Here is a 21,171-nt window from a genome sequence, read left to right as displayed (position 1 = left end):
TGTTTTGCTTCAGAGTTTTCATTTTTAATGTAAGCTATAAAAGCATGAGGAGTGTTATCAAGAATAATTGGATGTTCCAGCAATTTAAAAAACAAAGAAGAAGATGACCAGGCAAGTCTGGCCAAAAAATAAATAAATAAAAGATGCCTCTATTCATGAGCAATGTCATAGCAACCATTTTTATGCATATAAGAGTGCAGCAAAGGTGTAGCGTATCCCGCTACACCCAATCTGGGTGTTAAACCAAATACTGTAAGTCTGACTCATGTTCATAAAGATCTCTGACAAATCAAAGGAAAAACCTGATCCAATGACCCCTTTGGTGAGAGGATCTGGTGGTTGCATGGCAACATTTTTATATAGGGCAGAGACAGTGCAAATCATTATAAGATTATGGGGAGCCATCTTAACCCTTTATTATGATTAAATGCTTCTGTTGGGAGTGGCCTCTCCCAAGATGGCACCTCGAGCCACAAGTATGTACAAGAATTCAAATCGCATTCTGTGGCCTTCGCAGTCAACAGATCGTTTTCCATTTGAATGAGTGGTCTAACATGCTAGACAGCTGGCTAACGCGCTGCCATGGTCAAAAAAACAAGTTAGGGAGTGTGTTTTGGAAATGGTTTTCCTTTTTTGTTTGTTTTTCCTTTAATTTGTCACACACTTGTATATATTTGTAATGCCAACAAATAAATGTTTGTTGACTGGAGAAAAAGCAAATTAACCAGAGTAGAGGTCATATTTTTTATTTTAGACAGACAGATGGCTGTTGGACATTACTGCAGAATTTTAGTGTCCCTTGAGGCGTACCTTGGAGATAAAAAATGTAAAATAAGATCTAAGGAATTTGATATTTCAGGTAAAGGAAGACCTCAAATCATCTTCTCCTTTTATGATGTAATTTCTATGATTGATGGCGTAGTGTGCAGTCTCTGGAAGGATGTGTTTTAGATAGAAGTGTCTGAGAACCACTATTCACCCACCATTAAGTGATGAGTTGCAGCCCCCGAAGGCATAACTCACACTGCTCCTTTGTTATCAATGAGGCACACTATTCTTGTATTACTGTCTATAATAGGTGTGATCATTTTAAATTGTGCATCAAAGTAATTGCCACGGCACTGAGGGAGAAAAAGTGAGGTACTGCTGCTTGCACAGCTTAAGACATGTGCTCCATTGTCTCTCCTTTCCCTGGAGGAATGTCTCAATTAAGATACACTGTGACGACTTTGCCAGCAGTTTTGTTTATGTGTGAAGAGCTCATTTTCATTAGCAAACAGAGTATAGTGTTGATGAATCTGGGAGTGAGGAATTCTGACTGAGTTTTAATGAGACGGAAGTGAAGGAGAAAGCAAAACTACTCACACATCTCGCTTAGATTACTAAAACTAATTGGAAGAGTGACTAAAAAGATGCCCTTACACAACACTTTAACTGGAAATCACGAGCAACTTTTTGGCCTTTGCTAACAGTTCCAGATGTTTTAAACTTCCGTGTGCAGTTATTTAGAAATCTGCTCAGCCTTTTCTGTATTTAGTGACTTGTCAAATAACAGTGAAGACGATGATAACAGCTGCATGCCCCTACACGCAGCGTTCCAGGAGTGAGAGTTAAGGGAACTCTTTTTCCATACAGTTGGGAAAGTGATTGTGTGTCACAAGGACTAGTCGCTCCCTTTTTTTCTTTTTCTTTTTTGCACAATCACATACGATAATGACCTAAAAAGACTTATTAATAAAGAGATAGTTCCCATATGGATTTAACAATGCATGGACTGTACACAGTGCAGCAGATTTTCTCAGCCACCATGTTGCTGCAGTTCATCCTAGGACAATGCATGTGACTGTGTGAATGCACTGAGCTCAGAGGGGGTGAAACAGGGGAATAGTGGGAGGAGAGGCCTGATAGGAGACCTCCTGTCAGCACTAATGTGCATCATGGCAGTGCTTGCTAGTAATATGGAATATGAGAGGTTAAAACTATTCTGGGTACTAATGAAAAGAAAAAAGAAAACCGTCATAACCGGTTCTGATCCCTTCACAAACTGATGGAATTTTTTTTTTTTTACCTATAAGGAAAAAGCAAGCTAAATATCTCAATGTGTTCCCCCTGCAGTGCTTACGGGGACAACACATGCATGTGCGTGTCTGTTAGGGAAGTTTTGTAACGCGGATGCTACCAACTGTGTCTTTACATTTTTTGTTTGTTTGTTTTAGTCTTTTGAGCGGAAAATTAGATTATACTGCTGTAGGGATGCAAATGAGTGACGTAATCATGATCTGCCTTCAACTGATAGATGAGTGTTCATCTTAAGAACAAGTATACAGGCATACATTTAGACAAAAACACTTTAGCTTCTGTTTTTACACTTGGATACATCAAACTTTGTTCTAAGTTGGTAGAATCTGAGCACATTGTTACAGCTTTGGGATCATTTTGAGAGTAGAGATAATAAAAGATGCATGTTACATGTTATTATGTGTGCTTAACTTGCTAGAATCTTGGGAATGTGCGCAAATACCACAGCTGTTGTATGTCCAGGCTGCTAAGCTGGTTTTGCTTAGTTTTGTAAACAGAACAAATCAGTTTCAGTTTTAGGTGTGGTGCTCATAACGTATAATTTTATAGAAGAGATCAAGCATTGCAGTCTGAATGACAAGAGACTGCCATCATTATAACTAATAACAAGAGAGTGTTACGTTTGCAAATACATACGTCACTACTACCATAATTTAAAAAGATAAAATTCTTTGCTTTTTTTTTATCATTTGTATATATTTTTCCTGCACAGTTAATCAACAAATAATGTATATCCTTTGTGTCTTTTATATGTGTAACTGTCATTTATGCACTTCACTGAGAGGTCATAGTGAAACAAAGAAAGGTCAGGAAAAAAAAAGTCGTCAAAAGAGGTCACGCAGACAGCGGGGCACTAGCAGCAGGACAAAGAGACACTTCCTTCACCCAGTTTCTACAGTTTCTACACAGAAAAGACGGGTACTGTTTTCAGTATGAACTGTGAGAATTTCTGTTTGGCCACTGATACTTCTATGATCAACAGAACACAACAGCTGGTAGAACTGAATAAACGTTCGGAGTGATAAAGAAGCTTACGTATTATCAGTGTCTTTCAGAAGCGACACCAGGATTATGAAAGAACTCAGGCTGTGAATCTGAAGGAGAACAATGCGGTCAGCTGCTCCTGACACGTCAAGACAAAAAACAAGCCATCACAGCCTTCCCCGAGTCGCTGATCCAATTCCTGTTAGGATGTCTGCCCGCAGAATACATTATAATTCTCTAAAGTACTGAGCTTTTTTCTTACAGATACCCCTTCTTTAATTAGATTTAACTGCTTTTAGCTAAATGTTTTAATAAAGAAACTATCTGAGATAATGACTTCAAAAAAATCTATTAGCATAATGTCAAACAATAGCACAGAGTTAATTAAATCAGTTAAAAGTAAACAATGCTCGGCCACTTGTTGCTGTCATTGCCACTACAGATGATGAATGCTATTTAAATTATCATAGTAAATCAATGATAAAAGTTGCAGCCAGCTAAAGATATATTTGTAGGATTAGACACAAACAACCACTGCCTTAAGATAAAAGGCATTTCCCGTGATGGGCTACAACATCTTTTGGCAATTTCATCATCCTGAGGAATGATACTGCTGCTTCAGACTGATAGCTTTTCACAGAGGCTTTGTGGTTGCTGAACAATAGGAAATGACCGGGAGGCCTCGATGTGTCACATGTGGTGCCTTTGATTAACATACTAGCCTTGTTTGCAACAGGATCTCGGGGGAAGGCATGAGTACCTATAACTGAATCGTAGCACTGCGAGGGGAGAAAGTGTTTTTAGTTTAGGGTAAGCTGCCTATGTAAATGAGTCTTACTAAAGAAAAAAATATGTGTTTTTTAAATCAGTGAGCTGAGTTATTTATTAAGACAAAATAGAAATAAAAAAAGTTCATTGGTATCCTTGGAATGAGTGCAATTATCAAATCCACTGTTCAAACCAAATATTTTTATTAAGCATGTTTGCTAGGCTGGAAAACCACATGTTTATTTCATTATGAGAACAATATTGGTTCAACCTGTTTGGTGACAGCAAATGCTTGACAACAGCTTGAAATATAGGCAAAAGAGCAGGCTGCTTACAGCCAATCCTTGGCTCATGTAAGAGCCATAGCTTAAGCAAATCGAGCACTCCAGTCTTTGTTCACTGTTTTTCAACTGGGAGTGGTTACTGATAAAGTTTTGTTTTCTTCCAGACATAGCTGCCATTCTGGGGGGGGGGGATATTCAACTGACTGAAGTCAGTTGAATATCTTCATTGACTGATTAAGTACCCATCAGTGTCTCTGCTTTTAAGAGTGGAGGAGGGGTTGATTTTACATAGGAGGGTGTGGAGGCTACTGTAGGTGAAGGTCTTTATCTCACAAGCACCAGTCTATTAATCTTAGGTGATTACACAATCCAACAGTAAATGTGTGCTGATTCTCTATTATTATTAACAGCAATATAGTATGTAACTAAAAGTTAAGGTTTTTCCTTCCATTTTTCTGTAAGATCAAATGTGTTTACACGCACCATCTCATGGCTTTGTCAGAGGTATGTTTTGGGTGGCAACAACTCATATGGGATATAAAAGTGGGCTGTGCGCCTTGGTACGTTTTTGTGTCACCATATAGGAAGAACTTGAAATTTCTCATGACTCAACCAACCTGCTTCTGCAAAAAGAAAAAAAAAAGCCTCATGTAACTGTGAAAAGTTTGAGGCACCCCTCCCCCAGCTCCACATGGTAGCTGGTGCATGACGTGCTGACTGGCTGCACTTTTAGGTAACTTCTTAAAATGTAGCGTACACATCAAAGAGTGTTATATGGCGTCTATTCAGCGCGCTCACTCTTACTCCGTGGAAGTTTAAAGCATCGTTAGAGAGATGATTGAACCGCTCGAAAAGCAAAGCGTGACAACAGACTTCACTGTAAGCGAATACGACTCTAATATTGGCCGTTTGAAGCACAAATGAAGCAGCTTACACATCTAATAGTGAAAACATTGGGAATAAAAATAAAAAATAAAAACCTCACATGTGATAACGTGTAAGAAGCTCATTGTGGGCTAGAACAGTCAAATAAAATATGCCCCCATGCTTTATTGGCGTGTATGAGATAAGATGATTATCTGCACTAATCCCTCTCTGTTATACGTGACCACGTGATTGCCCTTTTTTGGGGGGGGAGCTGCCGTGCACGCGCCCCATCTTCCCCTTGAGAAAAAGTTGAGAGCGCGCGCCCCGGATTTCAACAGCTGCAGCAGGGAGGACTCGCCAAGTCGAACAAATATGATTCAAATTCAAACAATTGAATAGGTGAGCTGTCCACCAGCGGCAACGCGTTGTGTGAAATGAAGAAGCAAACTCGAGCAAACACCCGAATTCCCTGAATTCAGTCGCTCGTAGTATCAGTATCAATATTAATCCGGAAATTCTGAGTTGGTAGGTATTGTTTGGTGAGTTTCTACAGTTTGCTCGAAGTCGAGGCAACAGAAAGTGTTGTTTGCTAACGTTGCTGTCGTTAAGAATGACCGAGGCTATGGGAGTAAAACTAGTTAGCGTTTTGTTATGCCACTCTCTCAATCTGGGTGAACTTTTGAAAGTGGCGTTGGAAAACAAACCGTAGGGGACAGCGTAAGTAGACACACACATTAAAAAAAAAAGTCAGGTCGATAATGTTCTTTTTGTACCACAGTGTTGTCATGAAATAACGTCGTCGCCACTCGAGACGGGTTTGTGTCTGGATGTATTGATTTAAAATTCAGTCTTCCTCAGTCACAGACGCGGACAGGGCTGATAATTGATCTGAGTGTTTCCAAAATGAGTAACGAAGCCCTCGTGCTCGGCTTATGATGCACATATAGAAACGTAATAGCCAGTCTGTTAAATGCACCGACTTTTATTGACGTTAGCTGGAAGTTCTCAACTGTTAACTTCGAGCATCGCCTCCGAGGTAAAATTACGTTCAAACCGGAGCTTTGCTTTCTTGAATAAGAAGGTGGCTAACGTTAACGCTTGCCTCCCGAAGCATGTGTGTACTTCAGAAAACCACACAGGATCATTAAGAGTTTCCTGTGCTCACCTGGTCTAAAGCAAAAGTACCACACAGCAAACTAATTCCAGGTAAATTGGTTATGAATAGCGTTGATGTATAAAAACTATATATATATGTGTGTGCATGTATTATATAAAACTGAAAATAAAACCATTTATCATTGGTTTGAATGACTTGAAACCTACAGTTGGGACTTCCCCTTTATCCACTCATTTGTGGGTTTTTTGTTTTGTAGCCATATACTGAAAACTTGATTTAAAGGTAACAGTTAAAAATGTGTGAAAAGGGGGAGGGTCTTTGATGCTACAGTAGACAGCTATAGGTATTGCTGGTGCCACAGCCTTGATTAGCATTTTGCATGGGCCTTGAGCATTTTGTCCTTGCTGAACCAGTTACTCCACTTCTCCACCAATCAAAGCGCTAAGCAGTTCGAGCCTTCCCCAATATAAGCAGTTCAGTATACAAGCTGAAACCACTACACAGAGAAAAACCACAGTGTCTTTTGTCACTGATGCCTGGAGAAAAGGATATGCTGGGATTTGTGAGTAAAGGTTTTAGAGTTTTCAAAAATAGTTTAACAACTTGAAATTCTTAGACTTTTGCTGGGATGTTGCTTTTTATGTTGTTGACTATAAGTTAATCTATGTCTGTAGATTGTATTTTAACACTACATGTTTAGTATGATTAGTTAAAGTAGTTGTCGTGTTTAGTTAGAAACAAAAGAGAAGCAAAGGTTTGTTATATTTAGGGGAAAAAATGAAAAAAAAAAACAATGACCTTACTTAATCATCTTACTTTCTAGAAGTATATATTCTAAGTTAATGTTAGTCATATTAAGCTTAGACACAGAGGCATAAATCCTAAATTAATTTAAATAATGTTTGCGAGCACAAAAAAAGACTGTTTTGTCATTGGCCTGCACATAGAGGAAATGACTTGTCTGTGTAGTTGATTGCTAAAAAAGATACATTTCCTGTTTCAGTGTAAGGAAAGGCAATTCTCTGGTGTTTTTTCAAACAGATTTTATGATAACTTAGGTGTTTCAGTTACCTGATCCTGTTTTGATTTTTGAGCAAAGCCTAAAAAAAACACTTTTCCCATTCTTTCCAGGCTCCTAATAATCTGGACCGCTTGTAAAACATTAGGAGAAAATGCCGACTCATTCATTGCTGCCGTTTGTAAATAGCCCAGATGGACTCGCCCAAGATTTTCTTATTAGTAAAGATGCAAGCATCCCAGGGTTGGGCTCTAGCATGACGCCACACACTACTTACCCAGAAAAGACTGAGTTGCAAAATGAAGAAAGTGCACCGCTGTACTGTATGTTCTGCGAGGAGACTTTCGCTCATCAGGATGAGCTTGGCCCCCACGTGTTAACACAGCACCCCACCACATTCTCCGAGCCAACTGTGCTTCGGGTTGAAGCAGAATTCAGGATCCCAGGAGAGAGACCCCGGGCCAAACAAAGCAGCCTTCCTGCCGAAAAAGACGAGGTTCACAGCTGTATCCTGTGTGGTCACTTATCCCAAGATGGCAGCGAGCTTGAGGCCCACATGAGAAAGCACAAGGACTACTTTACTTATTGTTGCAATTTTTGTGGGCGTCGGTTTAGAGAGCACTGGTTCCTCAAGAACCACATGAAGATGCATGTAAAAGCAGGAGCAAAGAACAAGACCCAGCAAGACCCAGAGAGCCCAATCACAATTAATGGTATCATCCAAGAGCCTCCATCAGAGCCTGTAGGCACCGCATACAAAATGTGCATGGTTTGTGGGTTTTTCTTCCCTGACCATGATAGTTTGGTTGAACACAGTAAAATGCATAATCGAGAGGCACAGCCTGGAAAAGATAAAAGCAAGGATAAGATGGGTGATACTAATGAACCCACTGCCAACCAGGATTCATTTCTTCAGTTCCTAAACCTTCAGCCTCGCCCCGCAGGAAAGGATGTGGAACCTGTGAGATCATCAAAATGGATTCCCCAGCTAGATCCTGTCAACACATATCAGGCCTGGCAGCTTGCTACGAAAGGCAAGATCGCAGTTGGGCCTAATAATACAAAAGATGTTGGCCAGGAAAACAGCACGGACAATGACGAATCTGGCTCTGACAAGGATGAGTTGAATAATATTTGGACTGAGGGCCAAGGAGACAAGGCCGTGAAAGAAGTTGGGAGAGAGCTCCGGTCTCAGCAACAGGCCCCTGTTAAAAGCCCAGACCCACAGCGAAGGTCTCCAGTTCAGAAAGATAAGGACAAACAAAGGCCAACGACTTGTGAGGAATGTCAAAGAAATTTCAGGACCTACCACCAGCTGGTTCTCCACTCCAGGGTCCACAAGCGTGAGAGAGGAGGTGAAGAAAGTCCAACCTCTTCTGTTGATGGCAAGCTTTCAAGAGCAGGCTCACTGGAAAATACAGAGGAAGGGTCTGAGGAGGGCATGGAGGAAAACTTGGGTTCAGGTAAGTCTGTTTTTCTGTATACACTCAGATTATCTTATCTGTGGTGTAGTAATTGTTTGTTACCAAGGGCTCCCTCTGCTGAGGGGACGGATAATAACACATGCCTTTTGTGGCCATTGTTCTGTCCTTTGTGTGTTGTGTTAATATTTAGATTTTTGTTTGTTTTCAAAGGTGAAGATGGATTTGACCGATCCAATGGCAGATCAAAAGACTGCAGTTACTGTGGCAAAACCTTCAGATCCAGCTACTACCTCACCGTTCATTTGAGGACTCACACAGGTAAATTCACGACAAATGATTATAAATTATCCTAAAAATAAACTGACCTTAAACTCTGACTTATGTTATGTTTATGCAAAACTATTTGTTCCAGGTGAGAAACCATTTAAGTGTGCTTACTGCGAGTACGCTGCGGCCCAGAAAACTTCGCTGAAATATCACCTGGATCGACGCCACAAGGATAAGCCCTACATCGAGATCCCCAGCAGACCTGTGCCTTTAGTGCCCTCACCCAGTGATGGAAAAAATGAAAACAATGCTGAAAATCCTGTGCCAAAGAAATCCTGTGTCCCTCCAGCCAGGCCGTGCATCGATGAAACACCAGAAAGCGGACTGGATAGTGTCGATGGCAAGCTTGGCAAGCCACTTGTCCAAGTAAATGCTGTGCCTGCCTGCTCTCCAGAAGATGATGCGCTCGCCAATTGCTCTGTGCCTGTTAACCTGAAGAAAAAAAGGGAGGAGGTTCAAGAAGAGAACTGTGAGGCCCCATTAAATCTGTCCATAAAAGTCTCTGTCTCTACACCTGTCAGTGTTGAACCAAGAAATGGTATTGTTCCAATTGCCTGCCCATTTTGTGCTTATAAAACCATCTACCCAGAAGTTCTGATTATGCATAAAAAGCTCTCTCACAAAGACAAGTCAAACAGCACCAAAAAGAATGGGTTTGGAGGCAATTTAAGTGAAAGTCGTCATACGGGTTGCCCGCCTGCCCTCAATGGGAAAGATGTTTCCTCAGTTCTGATCACTGAGAGGATCTTCCCTCGCCGAACCAAATCTCCACCTCCCCAACCTGCAAAACCTCAAGAAAAAACACCTGTTAACCTACCGCACGTTCCTAAGCCATCCCCTGTCCATGCACCCATAAAAGATGTCCAGGAGACCCAGCGTTACAGGCAGAGCACCGACTCATATCCCAGTCAGGAATCCTCCAGGTATACAGAGCTAATGAGAAAAAACAGCACAACCAACAAATATATCATGGACAGAGTGGGCATCGGCGATCGGAGCTACCCAGTACGAAGCGGTGTCCTTTGGCACACAGATGCCGCCAGGCTCTGCCTATCCAGCCGATTTGGAAGCCTCCCCCAGATGGACTTTGGCGAGCCATCCAGCAAGCGATTAAAGTTTTCTGTGCCTACAAACAGGGATGCTGAGGCTGGCGAGAAGGCTGCTTTTAGAGGGCCACCAGCAGATGGATCTAACAGGATGTTTACTAAAAGAACTGTGAAACCCACACAGCAAGGGTCATGTCCACCCACAGCTTCTGAGGTTTCTGTTTTGGGTCCGGCAAAGAATGCACCTACGACTATTGGAGGCAGTTTGGAGTCTGAGTGGAGCATGATGAACCTTCTCCGCTCCTATCCACCCCATGACCTGGCATCTTTCTATCACACCAACCCAGCAAACCCCAGTCATGTAGGACTAGTCAACCCAGGAGCAGGTAAGCATTAGACTTGCAGTTTCAGTAGAGTGACATATAAATTTCTTTGGATATTTGGCTATTTTGTATCTGCATATTCTGATACTTTGAAGAGTTAAAGTTTTTTTGTTTGTTTGTTTTCTCAGGGGGCAGAAGTGTGCTGTTCCAACATCTGCCCAGTCTACCCAGCCTGCAAAGAAGAGATGTTTCAGGCCCATTCCCCAGTCAACGCTGTGGGGCCACTGACAAAAGCGCCTAAAATAAAAAGAAACAAAGAAAAGGTTGAAAACTTTCATTTAAAATAAACCTGACGAGAATTTTTGAAAATGACATTGAACTTCATATAGTTGAATCAAATCATTTTTTTGTCCTTCTCGATGTAAACAGTGCTGCTGCCTTATTTTGGACAATTTCTAGAAACGTTGTTTAATGTACATATTTAGAAAGAGAGGTAGTTTATGCTCACAGTGTGCTTATCCTCTCTTAATTTAATGTTTCTTTTTCAACAGAAAAACATTTGTGTTATATGGACGTTTCAGGGCTACAGTTTCAGCAGAAGTTCTTTTTTGAATGCAAAGATGCAGATAACCTTTGGGGTTTTCTTGTATATAGTCCACTGGTGTGCACTGTAATATTTCTTTTTGAGACTGTTGATAAATCTGTACATGACCCACACTAATATTCCAGAGTCTGTCTTAGCTGTAAAAGTTGTGTGTGTGTGTGGGATGGCAAAATCTCTCTACATAAACTGTGTTAAGCTAAAACCTAAGAAAAACCTGTGTGGGGAAAAAAAAAATGCTGCTCTGTGTAATTGCTGCACTGCACTGGATGGTGGGGAGTTTCTGTCGGATAACTTGATGGCTTCGGCCCAGTTGTTTACAAACAGGCCACAGCAGCGAGCTCTGCTGTGTGTTTCAAGTTCTACCTCAAGTTGTGCTCTGAAGGCTTATTTTTGTAAAGCCTTTGAAGCTATCATGTTAGCTGAGCCTATATACCTACTTCGAACAGAGACTGGTGTTTTGAGTTGTAGTAATAGTAGTAGTACATGGACAAGTGACCCGTGACGTTTGACATCTATAAAACACCACAGGAAGCTCAAGCTCATTTGGTGACACTGGACTACTACTGCTGCTACTGTTTTTTTTAACCTATACCACAATTTGGGCTGTACATTAATTTTGATGAACCCGCTATCTACAAGTATTGTTATTTTCCTTCTTGAAAAGCAAAAAGGTGCTTAAGTGGTGCCTCACATCCGTCAGCTGTAAAATGTACCAGATTATGTGTAATTGTCTGGGTTTGTGTGAAATAGTCATTCAGTGTTATTTGGTTACTGCACATTTAGCCGCTCGCATGTTCGGGAGTTTGCTTTTGCTATGCAAAGTCTTGAAAGTGTTTCTTTTGTCAAGGGGCAGCAGTCACTGCCAACTGGATGTCAAGGAGCGTTTAAGGTGTCGTGATTGTGCAGTTTTAGGGGAGACAAAAAATGCAAAAGCAGCGATGTTGATTGCTCCAATTAACTTAATGCTAAAGAGGGAAGAAAGACTAAAGACTCAGGTTAATTCAATTTTACATGCTGGGTAGTGTTTGGTATAATTTTGAAAAACCTTTTTTAAATTATTTCTTTTTTTTTTTGTTTGGTGTTCACATTATTGGTGTGTTTATATATTGTTAAGTATTGTTTTGAAATTTTTGATGGCACGTTTCAACAATAAAGTGAGAGGCGAAGAACGAAAGTATATAGGTGTTGTATTTAAGCTGAACCATAATGAACCTAGGATCACCTTTCTTAACCTCCTGAGACCCGTTTTTCTAATCTCTCCTAGCTATTTAGGATTAGTTGGACCTGATTAGACTTGTCCCCATAGAGGACAATGGTTTTATATTACAGCATAACATGGCATGGTCACAATTGATTAAAAAATATAAAAACGCAGAATATAAAGTAAGGTGCAAAGCAAAATGTAATGTTGCCATATGAGGACACAAAGTTAAGAAATAAAGTCATACTTGGTTACAATGTAGCACATTGTTCACGGACTCAAGGCACCAGTTATACAGCTATGTTCATAACATCTGGGGGATGTAGGGTAAGGACCTCCAGCTATATTATAAAATATATATATGCTTATATATACATATATTTAGCAATATACCGAAACCAAGAGATGCAGTGGTTCACGGTCATAACAATAATCTGCTTTCTTTAACTTGCACCTGGGGTTCTAGCTTCCTTTAATGAAATCTTTAATACCTGATTACACAGACACAGAGAAAGATAAATTCGGTAATATCTGTTCTAATTAAATCATCAGTGGACTGTAATATTCCAATAACTCGATTACCATTTCAGGCTATTAGTCCTCCAGAATCTCCAAATATAGGCAACAAGTATTGGTTTTCTTATGTTATATTACAACATAAGAAAATAATTTTTTGTTGGAGTATTTGTGATTAGTAAACTGTGTTTAGTTTTTGCATTTGACAGCAGATTATGTAGGCTATACTCGACTTTTCAATCAATTACTCCAATCGACCACTAGAGAGCAGTATTTACAAAGTCAAGATTATAGACTCGTTAGATTCAGGTTTCACAGCCTTAAAACGTCCAGACCTTTGTAGTGCATTTACCTTTTTATAAAACTTCACACCTTGACCACACTGAGAATAGAATTAATAAAATCATACTGTCAGTTACATACTGCTATAAACCCTAATACTAAATAGTTCTTAAAATAGACGATATTGTATTCACTTTAAATGTTTACATAAAAAAATAAATAAAAACACATGCACTCCTCTGTTTAGCTGTAAACCTGTAGTGAGAAGAATGTCACGCTTGGGGATACACCTGTAATTGATGATGTCACACAGGTGTTGCACATTAGTTATCAAACACAACACATCTGCCATGACATCATTGATTGTAATTGAATGACTCAAACAGCAGTGCACCCAGATTATATTCCCCGAACATCAAGTCCTTAAGAAAAGAAAACTGCTTCAGAGAAGTTGGTTAATAGCTTCTACATCTGCAGAGACATCAGCGCACTATTGTTTCACATCTATAAAAGCAGAAGACTGACAAAACCTATCGCTGCTTTTCATTCTGTAAACAACAAATTGCAAAGGACAATCTTCAGCACATTGAACACTTTAAACTTTGATTTTTTTTTTTTTTTGCCCCCCTCCTCCCCTTTTGAGTAGACCACATCTGTTTGCTGTCTGTTCCCCTGGGCCAGCACTGTGTAATCTATTGCATTAGCTCACATTAGTGCATATCGCCCATGGGCCTTGGTAATCACAAACGCAAAATGAGCATTTCACTTAGCATCACCCTCATATTCCCTCACACTGTGGCAAACTTAGTGCAAACGCTTGGCAGAGAACGCAAGTCGACAACAGCTTATGACATCCATCCCGTTACACTCGATCCCCGTGTCCAGAATGCTGCGAGGGCTTTCATGTCAAAAGCTCCTTTAATAGGCAAAGATACATGTTGAATTTTCCTTCTGTTTACTTCCTCTTCTGTATTGTTTCTTTGTGATTTGGAGCCCTCGAGAAACGTCATTTCTGAGTGTTCCTGCCAGAATTTTTGTCTTTACCATAACATATGTGTTCGTGTTTTGCAGGCCTTTCATGATACTGCACCCTTTGTATGGTCTACATTAAAGATGCAATGATGCAGTGTCACGAAAGAAGGTCTAAAGGCCTAAAATAATGTTGCTTTAATTTAGGAGAGTAACAGAGATCAAGGACACAATGCTTCACTCAGGTTAGTTACAGAAAACAGATTTCAGTGAAGTTATTAGAACACAGGCTTTTATTTAATCCACAAACGCTGCGATTTTTCCAGTTATGCACAGACCCAAGAAAATACCCACGTTTCAGGCAAATTCACCCGGGATTGCTCTGGTTCATAATTCTTTGGCATAAAACACCTGATGTCTTCACGGCTTCTTATCAAGTTTTTTTCATCACATTAGCTTTTGTGTGATAAGGATTCCCACAGCAGCCATTTTATTGCACAAGTCAACACACAAATGGCATTTTATGCTTGCATTGCTCCTCATTCATCTGTTCAGAGTGTTTGGTTTTACAAGAGGTGATGTTTAAGACTTGGATACGTTCATCTGTGACTGACTATGTGCCGAGCAATTCAAACCCTTTTCTCTCCAGTTTTCTCTCTAGACTATCAAATTTCCTACCTCCCTCCATTCTTGCAAAGTAAACTTCATGTTTTTATCCCCCTTAAGTGCTCTCTCCTCTTATTTTCACTCCTTTCATCACTCATAATTGTTGCCTCCAGATTGTCAACTTGCATGAATTAGCAATTGGGCCAACAAAGCAGATATGGTCAATTGTTGAGTATCCTGTCAGAATTTCAGGCTGAAAGTCTGCTCTCGCTGTGATCGCTCATCATCGTCACCCCATTCCTCTGAGGAAGAGGAGCAATGTAATGGTTCCCACAAAAACAGCCCCTGGCCTAAGGAAAGGGATTTGGGTGTCTAGAGACAACAGGGGCCATATGGAGCGGGCTGAGATAGCAAGGCACATGTACAGAATAATGGATGATGTGTCATGTTTCATGTTGCAGGGAAGCCATCAAGAGAGTTGGGTTTGGGAAATCAAAAGGCTCACGTACAGGAAAAGCGACTGTTGGACCATTTAGCATTTTTGTTCTATTTCCAATGCCTGTGGTCTGCTGATGTTATTTATAACTAAAATAATAATCGTGATTTTTTGGGGGGGCTATATGTAGCCCTGTATGCAATATTAAAGCAGATGACCTTACGAGTATAATGAGCCAACCACCTGTTTACTAAAACTAAGAAATATACTCTCTGAAGCAGCGATTCAATTAAGACTAGATTTGTAAAACAGATGAAACCAAATTTGTACACATTGTATTTATCCTGCTTAGTGGGTGGCAATATCAGACAGGCACTTAATGCTGACAGGAATATTTAATCAAATCATGGTCTCCTGAGGATAAATCACATATACTTTAGTGATCCCTTTACTTTTCATCTAGCGCCACCAGGAGGCTGATGAGCAGTATTTTGGTTCGGTCTGGACAAAATACCTGCAAATTTGACAAGACCACCAATCTGGGAGCACAGACTGTATATAAATGATGGGTGCAATTACTGTGGCAGCACCTTTTGATTGTTTTAAAGTTTAAACATTATGTGTCATGTTGCTATTTTAAAGCCAGGCAAACAGGAGCCACAAGTGATCATATTTGGGGCCCCAAAAGCCTCTAATATGATTTCAGGTAGCTAATGTTAACTTAGCACTGCTCCAATAAGGTGCATCGGTAAACTGAATGATTTCACCATACAGAGACACATACCTAGTAAAAATAAGAGAATTAAAATTTCACTGACCAAATCTGAATGTTCTTGACGAGCTGTTAGTATAATCTATCACACAAAAAACCATGTTATTTGTCAAATACATGACACAGAGATCATACCACAACAAGGGTCAAGCTATCATTTTTATTGGTGGAAGTGAAGCTAGCAGACAGCTGTCTGTTACAGCAGTTTGCATCCTCAACCACCTGTTAGTCAAAGTAGCCACGCCCCTAACGTTAACGCTGTAAGTTGTATAATTTACTGGCAGGTGCATAACCTCAGTGAGTTACTATAAAATATAATTTATTACTATAAACAGTGTTTACAGTAACTTTTATTTCATTTTATTTTGCAAGAATAGAAATCTTGATGTAACTTTATTCAAGGTAAAATTACTGTAGGTGAAATTACAGTAAGATTAATGTTACTGTAAATGAAACTGCAACTTTTTTTACTATAATTACTGTAAAGTTACAGTAACTTATAGGCATCCATTACTGGCTAATTACTGTATTTTCATTTATGTTGTTATAGTTTTATAATAGATTTTTTGTAGTTAGCAATAGAAGTGTTTCTTTTTTATGTGCATCTCCACCTGTAGGAAAAGACGCTGAAGTTAAGCACTATAAGCCAGCGGTCCCCAACCTTTTTTGCGCTACGGGTCCGTGAGTGGTTTGGTATTGGCCCACGAGAGTTGAGGCTCGGGTGTGAAATTTATGGTTTTTATCATTATTTTTTTTATCGTTTTTATCATTAACTTGGTTTCCCTAGGTGTTTTCCCGTGTGTTATGAATAAATCTTTTTTTTTTTGGTACCGGTACTGGTTTTATTTTGTTGTATTTATCCACGACACCATAAAGGCCGGTCCGTGAAAATATTGTCGGACATAAACCGGTCCGTGGTGCAAAAAAGGTTAGGGAACGCTGCTATAAGCCATATTTCAAATGAAATAAATGAATAAAAACAGTTGTTGAACATTTGAATGCAAGGGCCTACAGAGATTAACCTGCTATTTTGAGCCTTCAGGGACATTCAAAGTTTTTGACCTTTCTGGGAACACATCAGGTGATTTAGTCAAATGTAGTCAAACTTAAGATATTCATTATATATATGTATATATATTCTTTCTTTTGCTTGCCATATGAACTGTTTCCTTCCATGCAAGCAAAGCCTGTAAATGTAATTGGTCAACAAAGCCCAGACTACAGCCAGGCTGCTAACAGAAACCAGAAATCTTGCAGAATCAAAAATCCCGCCCCTTCCCCTGAATTCTGTCTCTCCTTTCATAGGTATCTATTTATAGAGATTCATAGCCTTATTATCAGATATTCTTTATGTTTGGTGCTAATGAGTGAAATTCATTAATTAACACGAATAGGAATCCAAGATGTTGAACACGTCTGCTAAAATTAAAAATATTACCATTGTTCCTGGGATTAAATATAGTTTCACAGATCCAGCTGCTCGGCTGTAGATCCTTCAGTGTTGTTTTAGTTTCATTTCATTGGAAATAACTCTAATAGTGAGGACAAAGTGAATATACAAAAGAGGAAAGGAAAAGAAATCCTCCACTGTTGTGTAGATAAAAACTCCTTTGTCCAAGCTCCACCGCTACGGGGGCACTGTATACTTAGATCCTCCCTCCCCTCTTATCTGCTCTACCTGCATGTGGAATAAGCAGAGCACCTCATCTCTGTTTTTCTCCCAGTGTCAGAACTACACTTAAGTGCTGTTTCCGATACCCATGAGTAAGCCCCATAAAAGCTGCCCCATCGCCACAGCGTTATTGTTTCTTGCGGATGATTGATTGATGGATGAGGGCTGACACTTCAATGAAGCCATTTCCACTGGCATCTCTATCCGATGATGTGCAGCGTATATTTTCCATCCACGCCTCATTGCTCGCCTGTGTCATTCCTGGAACTTCATTTACACCATGTTCCCTGAAGGACCTTTTTTAGCCCCATCTCCCTTTTTCTCTCTCTGGCTCCTCTTTTTATCTCTTTCTTTTTCTATGCCATAAAATAATGCTATTTCTTGTACACTCTGGAGGGGCTTGGAATCATTTGCGGGGAATGATAAAACCAAAGGCATGAAGGGGTTATTTACAGGAAGTGTAACACTGACAGGGTCCCACTGTTCTGCTTTTTTCACTGTCAGATGCCAAGTCCATGCTGAGGCAGGGCAGGGATATGATATACATTTCAGGCGCACTCGACCTACACTGTCTGCACACACGATCATTTACTGTTATCTCCACAAGCAAAATAGGCACTTCCAGCTTTGCACATTGTAACAGGATGATGTCCAAAGCTACCCAAAATACATGTTAAAGTATAGTTTGATGGCAACGTGATTGAGGTGCCTTCTCTGAGACAATTTCCTGTTTTTGCTCATATGGGGAGCAGATGGTAAGCAGGCATCAGAGCGGCAGGCTTTCTGGGATGACAGCCATGAGATTCCCCCTCAGGTGCCATTGGAGCCCCTTTAGAAGGGGAGAGTGATTGGTAGGACATGGCACCCCTAAGCAAGTGTTTTTTTTCTTTCCTCCCTCGAGTTTCCTGATTTTACAGTTCTCATCAACAAGCCACAGTGCCGGAAATAGATGTACAATGTCACCTATGACATTGTCTAATTTAAGAGCCTACATCACATATGGAGAACTTTATATTTAGCACCAACAACAATGTGTTTCCAAGACTTCACCATTATTTCTTAGATGCAAAATGCCAGTTTTAATTCTGGATTTCTGTCTGCCCATGTTGTACAATATGTAGTGGGGCTCTATTTAACACCTCTTACCATTTTCACATTAAAGATATGGTCCCTGTGTGGGGTTTAGTTGTGAGAAAATAGGAGATTTTTGTTTATTAAATTTTGACAACACAGTAGCCTTAACCAGGTGACAATAATACAAACAAAAACCTTAATCGCTGACCCCTAACTCTCATGGCTCTGTTATGCTGTGAGGTGCATGGTTTTGTATCACCGCCAATCGATACAAAGTTGCTCCCACCAATCGCTTTCATACTGTGACGAAACATTTCTGATGGGAGCAGTCTCTTCATAGTGTACGAGGTGACGCTAAGCAGCTTAATGTCAACAGATCTCACTCTAATTGAAGACCTATGTGAAATTTATACAGACATCTTCACCACCATCCCTGAAAACAGCAGATGAGGAAATCTCATTTGGAAAAAAAAATAGTATCCCATCTCTATAGATGAGTTGTAAGAGACTTGTGGAATCTTTGGCAAGATGAATTCAAGCTGTTCTGGCGGCACGTCACCAGCACACAGCTTTCCAGTTTTTTCCTTTAATTTGTCACTCAGCACTATAATGTTCAGCAAAATTCTGGGTTATAATTCAAACTTATTTCAAAATATTCTAACCAGATCTTTGAACATCTATATATGAATGACACACCTTCATGTAACTAAAAGATAATTGGATACAACGTATAAAATTGTATGACTTCAGTTGCATATAGGCAAAACTGCTATATGATAGGATCACACAAAGCTGTGCTGTTTGAGATCATATGGCTGTTAGCCATGCATGTTAGATTAATGGGTAATTCTAAATAGGCCATGCATGTGAGGTAGATAAAATGCTTGAAGTGTTTAGAATAAAGTGCTATGTGGTTAAAATGTGACTTTTAGTTTCAAGTGAGCGGCCTGTACGACTACAAAGGCGCTGTATAAATGCGAGTCTAGAACACAGATAACCATATTAAGCTTCATAAACTTAGCATTGTTATCTGTGCAGGATTTTTTTCCCACAAATGCTGAAATGATCCTTATTTCAGCTTCACCGTGGATATATGTGCCCCAAAAGTACACAAAGCTTCATGTTCCCCGTGATAGTTTTTCTAGCTATCCCGTTAGTACAAATACTAACGTATAAAAATCTGATGAAAAACATAATAATGAATGCCTCATAAGATGAGTTGCTGTTATAGTGATAAATACTCCATACTACAGAACAGCATGTTGTGATACATGATATGAATTGGTTACATACTGCGTGATATTAGATGCTATTATGTGACAAACAGTTTAGAACTGCCTGTAGGCTATATTAAGATGTTAATGTGTTATTTCTTGTCACCGTTTTGTTCAAAAAACATCTTTTGAAGTGTCTTCCTTTCAGCACCTTGAGATCAAAACCTTCCCTGTTGTAGACTACAGGGGGGACAATAACGGACACAATGCACAGTTGAACATATGATGCATTCACTGTAGCGGTTTCTGTCTGTGTGCGTCTGTGTGTGTACTTGACCTTGGCGGCTACAGGACATTTTGGTTCATCAGGAAAGATGATTGTTTCCTTTAAAAGATATTAGGAGGACTGTGTCTAAAGGAAACTGACATGCCTCCCTGCATCCCTGATGGTTTCCACTTCGTTTCTTTTATAGTCACTCAGTAGGTAAGGGAATAGTGTCCCACCTCAGTATTTATACATTAAGCAAGGTCTCCTTGTCCAGAAACAAGAGATGAGCAGTGATTGGGCCCAGAGAATAATTTCTTCTGTGTCTACACTGGGGATCAACCTTAATCAATAATCACCTTGGAGGGAAGTGATGCTCTAGTTTAAGGTGAATTGACCTCAGTGGTGATGAGTCTGTAGACAGTGGTCATCCGTTACCACAATACTGGACCCTAATATCTGCAAATGGGGAGGGTGGGAGTCCTGGAGCAGGGCAGATCTTTATTGTCTGTGCAGGAATTAGTGTGGGATCACGAACATTTGGTGTCCCACCCATCCAGAACTGTCACCACTCCGGTAAACCCATCTCAGAGTTGTCGCTTTCACCACATGTCATGGTAAGAAAGAAGAGGGCAAATGGTTTTGCTTTCAAAAAGATAAAAGGAGAATGAGTCTGGACAATGTGGCCTTTATTTAAATCCTTTTAAGACATTATATGTTTGAGGTACATGTACTTAAAAAAAAAGAAAAACATGTAAACTAATGAACATCTCCGTGTGGGAAAGGAAGAGCGAGGAAGTTACGTATCCATTCCAAAAAGCAATAGCCCTCATCCTCTAATGCAATGTGACATTGAATACTACACACAGAGAAACAAGTAACCCCAAATTGGGTTATTCCTCCTACCTGCCAGTAATCCAGTTGATAAGCACTATACATGTAGATTTCTGGGGAGCAGAGAAATCAGATTACCCTGAGCTGAACTGGGATTTTCAGTCTAAATTGGCTGTTCTTCCTCGGGTCTCTCATTCTAACAGGATGAATGAGGGGAAATAAATGATTTGACTTTGCACCAGATAAATTATCTGTGCAGGAGCACACAGCAAAGTAAAGAAAAGGATGCTCGGGTTATTGAGCTTACAAAAATGAACCATGTTCATACATTTAAAACAATAACACAAGTTTAAAAATACAAAATAGTTGCATGACTTCTTGATATTTAGGGATGTAAAGTTATAAAGAAACGACAATTTTGCAAAACAAACGCAGGCAAAGCATCTCAACTTGTAACTGCTTAGTTTTCCATAGGGCACCAGTTGTACA

General features: G+C 39.9%; 1 protein-coding gene across 5 annotated transcripts; it reads left to right on the top strand.

Moving 5' to 3' along the window:
* The first annotated feature begins 5,226 nt into the window (after positions 1-5,226).
* On the top strand, positions 5,227-12,015 carry znf217 (zinc finger protein 217). Of its 5 annotated transcripts, none has more exons than XM_082520250.1 (5): positions 5,227-5,381; positions 7,231-8,580; positions 8,752-8,859; positions 8,954-10,300; positions 10,426-12,015. In XM_082520250.1, the coding sequence occupies exons 2-5, from the start codon at positions 7,272-7,274 to the stop codon at positions 10,536-10,538; spliced, it is 2,877 nt and encodes a 958-aa protein (XP_082376376.1). In that variant the 5' UTR covers positions 5,227-5,381; positions 7,231-7,271; the 3' UTR covers positions 10,539-12,015. The 5 variants fall into 5 exon arrangements, with proteins under 5 accessions (XP_082376376.1, XP_082376375.1, XP_082376377.1 ...); XM_082520249.1 differs by having other exon boundaries at positions 5,227-5,507; XM_082520251.1 differs by having other exon boundaries at positions 5,227-5,521.
* Positions 12,016-21,171: the final 9,156 nt, after the last annotated feature.

Source organism: Aulonocara stuartgranti (genome assembly GCF_965226115.1).
Source record: "Aulonocara stuartgranti genome assembly, chromosome: 20".
Classification (NCBI taxonomy): Eukaryota; Metazoa; Chordata; class Actinopteri; order Cichliformes; family Cichlidae; genus Aulonocara; species Aulonocara stuartgranti.
Note: the sequence above shows the minus strand (reverse complement) of the source record. Positions and strands in the feature narration are given on the sequence as shown.